Source organism: Nicrophorus vespilloides, unplaced genomic scaffold, assembly GCF_001412225.1.
Source record: "Nicrophorus vespilloides isolate i.1.1-1 unplaced genomic scaffold, Nicve_v1.0, whole genome shotgun sequence".
In the NCBI taxonomy this organism is placed as follows: Eukaryota; Metazoa; Arthropoda; class Insecta; order Coleoptera; family Silphidae; genus Nicrophorus; species Nicrophorus vespilloides.
This window is the reverse complement of record NW_017097767.1, coordinates 220693-226990: the sequence shown is the minus strand read 5'-3', so window position 1 is coordinate 226990 and position 6298 is coordinate 220693. Positions and strand designations below refer to the sequence as shown.

The 6298-nt window shown below is 29.7% G+C and overlaps 1 protein-coding gene across 1 annotated transcript in view; it reads left to right on the top strand.

Annotated features, from left to right (window-relative positions):
• Nucleotides 1–200: 200 nt before the first annotated feature.
• LOC108560897 (roundabout homolog 2-like) overlaps nucleotides 201–6298 on the top strand; it is an 84255-nt gene continuing 78157 nt past the window's right edge. The window contains exon 1 of the mRNA XM_017918615.1: nucleotides 201–622. Within this exon, the coding sequence (XP_017774104.1) occupies nucleotides 562–622 (61 nt within the window). The 5' untranslated portion in view covers nucleotides 201–561. The remainder of the gene's footprint in view (nucleotides 623–6298) is intronic.

Sequence of the window (6298 nt, the reverse complement as noted above, 5' to 3'; positions counted from 1 at the left end):
GACCGAAAGTGAGCTTCAATCTTTAGCAGAAGTTGAAATTCTGGATATTGGATGCTGCTGTTGAGAGAGGACTATAGTGTCCATCGCGAAAGTTGAACTGCCCTCGTGTCAACCCGAAGGAAGGAACAACAGATGGTTTGAGGGCCCGGCGCACTCAAACCATCGCCGAAGAGAAGCGAAGCGCCCAGTCGTGCGCAGACTTTCGTCGTGTGAACATCGTACATTGTACAAACACTCTGTATATGTATATATACTTGCGTACACACAGAGATACGTAACTCTAGGACTACCCTCGTGCGGATATCGTGTTGTGAACGATGAGTGCATCACAAATGACCTAACATTATGATGATACAACAATGCTAATTTACCTTTGGTGATTGCAGTTACATTAACGCAAAACAATGTGTGCTTCTTCTGGTATGGTGCGACAAGTGAAATAATGAGCAGTGCGTAAAATCGTCCGATCAGAAATAAAGTACCCATTATTTTTGGTTTAGTTCTTCGTTTCTTCATTTCCATCAACATCGAATTCTTTTATCGACAACCGCAAAACGCAACATGGATTTTATTTACTTCGTCCTCGTAGTTGCAGCAGCTTTTGGACCAGAAATAGCAAAAGGTAGACAGTTTGTAATACTTTACCCAAAAGTCGCGCTTTTACAATTAGAATCCAATTCAACAACCCAACAAACACTATAACATACATACATTTTACTAATTGCTCAATTTTATAACTTACTAAAAGTAATAAACCTAAATACATACATTTCCAATTCAAAATTTAAAACTTATAAAAGTTTTAACTATATGTTAACTATTCCTAGATAAGCAAAATTAAATATTTTGAACTACCAAAAAAAAACAAAATTATTACAAAGTCTTATAAAATTGAAATAACTTCGAGTTTATTGTAGGAATATCATGTTCGTCATCTAAATATCATCGAGGCATTTAAATTTTTAATTGGCAACGAATGGCCTCATGTCTACATATATGTTCTTATTTTCATTGCGCAACTGTGTTTTAACGATTCAATTGGGAAATTAATACTTTATATAGAAGAGAGAGAAAAAATATATATTCTCTTAATTAAATTTATGAGACTTATTAGGCTATTAATTAAGCATTCTCTTATATAATACTGATACGACTAATTGGATCAAAATCATTGAAAAATAAGTACATTATTTTGCCTTGTTTTATTTATTTCTCTTTGTTAACTATTTATAAATACTTAATAAAATACACTATAAATAGCACAACGAGTAGGCAATTGTTTCCTAGTAATTCCGTATACCCAACACGGAAAACAATTTCCCGATAAGTCGCACGGAATTTATTTAGTTCCTCGCAACTTCTGTAAATATAACACCCGTGTTTCCTTTAATTCCTTCATTCATTGATACTTTCAAATACAAATTGTACTGTTTTATTAATTTATTTTTGTAATTTAATGATAATTTCCATAAACGAATAATTTCATCCTACTTTAGTATATTTATTCTACTTTTATTTAAAAATATTATGTGTAATTAAATTAATTACAAAATTCATAACATTTATTTTTATAAAATTAACGTTAAACTAATGACAATATTCATAATCTTCATTCTTCTGCTTTTGAAACACGAATAGAAAAAAAAATATCCGGAAATAAACTAAAATAGATATCATAACCAGCGGCAATATTAATATAAATTCCAATTAAATGAAACATATGAACCAACAAAGCAAACACTACTGTATTTAAAAAATATAAATATTTGTTTTAATAAAAAACGATACGGTCGCAGTATTGAAAATATTTATATTGAAGCAATTGAAGTATTATTGTTTATTAATTAAGAGGATTTTTTTTTATATTGATGAATTAAATATTTTTATGTAAAATTTATTATATTTATCTGCATTTTGTAAATGCAAATTTGATATTATTTATTGCTTTATTTTATCAAAATTATAATTTCAAATATGCAAGAATAAATTTACTCAGTATTATATTCATAATAAAATCTACAAATAAAAAAATATCCTAATTTGTAAATACTATTTTTTAAAAACTTATATTGATTATAATACAAAACAAATTATTATAAGAACGGATTGCAAATTGAATCACACTTAATTTTGAAAATTGCTATGTAATTACTAATAATTCACTAATTATTATATTAATAATAAAATCTACAAATAAATTTTGTAAACGGACAAAAAAAAACCTAATTCGTATATTTTTTTAACTTCTTGTGTTACATACAAATGCAATACAGATTATTATAAGAACAGATTGCAAATTGAATCAGACTTAATACCGTAATACCTCCAATAGTACGGGTTTTTAAGAATTATTTCAAATAATAACGTTCTTTTTAACGTAAAAAATATGACTTATGATTAGCAAGATAAATTAGTTAATATCTTGAGCTCATTTATGAAAATTGCAATGTAATTATAGAATACTGAAATTGCTGCAATATATTACAATTTAGGTGTAATTTGTCTAATTTACTGAAAATATTAAACCGGAAATGAATTATTTCCAGAATCCCGATGAAGCGTAAGCGAATAAACATTTAATGAAATAAACGCCCGTATGCGGACGATAAGATAAGGGTTGCGGCAGTAAAACCATGGATATATTCCATATATTCCATTTGCCAATTTTCCCCGGAAAGCAATTTCTGGCACGTAAACGAGCATAAATTATTTTTAATGCGAATAATTCGCGATTTGTGTCGATCGGCGGAAAACAAACGAGAGAGCTCCGCAGCGCTAATTGAATTAATAAATTTCACAGTTTTAAAACAAATCAATCCTCTCCCCTATGATGGATTCCCCGTATTTCGTACAGGGTAAAACCATCCCTTTCCCACATACACAGTTATATATATATATACAAATCATTTTCATCTCATTCGCTCTCATAACTTTTCCATTTGCTGATCCTCTCTATCCCTCTTTATACCCCCCAGCGAATTGCTGTGTACTGCATTGTTCCTATCATTTGTTTTTACACGGATTTCGCTTGACCCAATAACATTTCCATGTTTGAATATCGTTATGGGACTCGAACGCAAACAGTCGAGATGTGAAATAATTTAAATGCAAATCCTCGCAACATAAAAATGCCCTTTGCAAATACACACACACACGAAAACTGTTCGAAATGGTACAGTGTCATATTTTTTTTTGTTTGGTTTGTTTTGTTTCGTTCAGTGCAAACATTTAATGGCTACACCTTGTTTCTGTTCACCCCAGCTTAAAAATAATGATTGTTTGTACATAGTTCTATTATTGGGATTACAATTGTTTGCTGAAATGTAGATTTTTTTTTTGAAACATTTCTAGCTGAATAAAATTTATGTAACTTTTCATTCTCCAACACATGAATATTATAATTATTTTATAAATTACATAAATTGTAATAAATAATGAATTCTATATCATTTTATTCAGAAACTCTATTATATATAATTTCTAAATGTACTTAATTTATTTGTTTTGCAATTTACGAAAAAAGTTGATCTCAGTTTACTCAGTTATAGTATTAAGTAATAATACTATAATTAATATAAACTTAAAAATAAAACTTCCTAATTTGTATATTGGAATTGCGTAAATACGTTGATTCTTCTATCTGTTGTTGTTATTGTCGGAGTCCAAAAATAGCATTGAAACCAAATCTGGCGTTTCAATATATCGTGCCATTAGTTTTTTTTTTGGTTTTCTGTACGCCGCAAATTGGACTTGGCATTTAATAAAATCATTATAACCGTGTTATATTTTTTTTTCGCGCTCCTCGCTAATGACTCGTGAAGTCCAAATTGGATTTACCTAGCCAAATTCGATAGCTCGAGCTATTTTAACGGTGATTTCATAAAGAATATAGATTTTTTTTTAATTTGACGTAGTTATTTGCTTTTAACAGAATTTATTTCAAAATCTTTATATAGACGATACAGACTAAATGAGTAACAAAATATTAAAGTATTCTCTTGTTTCTATTAGAGAATACGTCAAAATCAAAATTTTAAATCTAAAAATGAAATATTGATTAAAATAACAATATTTATTACGTAATCAGTTATATGTTTTAAAACGCTTATCGATAGTAAAAAAAACATAATTTTCTTCAAATTGATTTATTAAATATTCCCACTAGTCAATGTTTTTTCAGAAGAACTATTGATTTTATTGAATTACTTTTATTCTCATATTTGTATTTAAATATATAAACTATTACAAAATAATGTGTTTTGACACGTTTTTTATTGTATCAAAAAACACACATTTGGCCTCTTTGAATTATCTATTTTCTTTTTGTTTCTTCCGAAGCGAAAGAATTTATTGTATTGATTACTTAAATAAATGATACGATTCGTGGCATAAAGAGAAAATCGCGTTTCTTCATAAAAGAAAATGATTTGAGAAGATTTTCTTTTGTATAACTTTTTCCACTTTCACGTTAACTTGAATTTCTTTCTTTTATTGACACGCATCTTATATTCTTCGAACGAAAAACACATTTAATAATTATATAACATTTTTTTTCTCTACTTTTTTCTTTGTTTACACGCATCTTAGAAATGAATCTTCAAAATGAATAAATTAAAATAGAAAGTACGATTTTCTAATTGATATTGAAATTGATTAATACTTTTAAAGAATTATTTTTAATTTCTTGATTTTATTTAAAATCTTTTATTTTCTTTATATAGACAAAATAATTCAATAATTCTAATACATGTTGGAAGATGCGACTTCCATTTTACGAAGCTTTGGAAGAAGTAGGTTACATTTTACGTGTTCAGAAATAAATGCCAAGCAATGGAAATCAATAAAATAAACCTATTATTACATTCGTTTTAAATACACATGTACACTATTATTTATAGTCTAATATTTGATTACCATTTAAAATCATAATTTATTTACTGAAGTAAAAGCTGTAAAAGAGAGAATAAAAGTAGATTATTAATTATAGCATTAGCATCGAATTAGCTTCTACCATATTTTAATACAGATTGGTGTAATTATATTGAACAATTTGGTTACTATTTAGAACTACAATTTATTTATTGATTTAAAAGTAAGTTTTAAGGTAAAAGAATTATTAATTTAATTAAAGTGTGTCTACATATATTTTTTTATTGTGGGCGTTAAAAATCCATATCGTAGGTTTCATCGATTTCGTGCCGAACGCTATAAAACAAAACTGTTATTAATTCTCGTTGAAGATTCCCGACATAAACATTTACGTTTATTGTTTTCCATTGGAACAATAGATAACATTCAATAATCGTAGATGGACGAGGCCGATTCGAGACGGGCAATAATATTTTAAAAGCTCGGATAACGTTAATGATATCGTAATAAAAAACAAGCAAAGAGGAAATCATGTTATAATTGGATACATTTTTTTTGGAGCCTCTCGAATGCAAAAGGAATTCAATTCGTAGAGATTAAAAGTCCATGAATATTCGACTTATTATTATTAATATAATTAAGCGTGGAATTCCGTCGGCGCGAGGAATCTCTCTCTGAGAGTGTATCTTCGGGGCAATTAAGATAACCATTTACGATGGTAGAAAGTTCTGATGCGATTTTTTCATGTATGTATATATATGATCGTTCACTCAATTTTCGTTGTATAAGATCGATGTTTTCATTGCGGACTCCGCCTGCACATGGTTATGAAGTGATTTACAGCGTAAAATGCATCGGCGATATCGAGCTAAGTGAAGTTATCTGGGCAAGAACAAAGTTCAAGTGTTTGGGTCAAGAGCCCACCCAGTGGTGATTCAGCTACCGTCTTTTTAACATTTAGCAACGGAGGAAATTGTAGATACAAACCGCGATACCACCGTATATATACAAGATACGATCTGCGGAGAGGAGTACAACAATGGGGGAGGAGGTCCCTCATACCTCTCTCTTTCTCTCATCTTTGGTTGTTGTTGCTGTTGTTTTACCTTCTTCTTCTTCGACTTCTCCTGTCTTGCAGCCGCAGCCTTCTGCTCTTCTTGGTCCTCCTAAGACGTGGCCACATAATGTAATCTTAATGCGTTGGCCGGAATGAGCGAATAAATTTCTGTGCTGGTCTCAGGGATCGTAAACCAGCCAAACAATAAGTTCTCATATAAAAGTCACCACAGCAATAATGCATGTACGGGTTTTTCTTTAGGGGCCCCTTGCCCACATGGCAATAAGTCTCTAAACCGTTCGCTTAAATCAGCCTCTCTTTTTCCCATTTCGAAAGACCAGATGAAGGATGAAGGAGAGGAAGAAGGAAAAA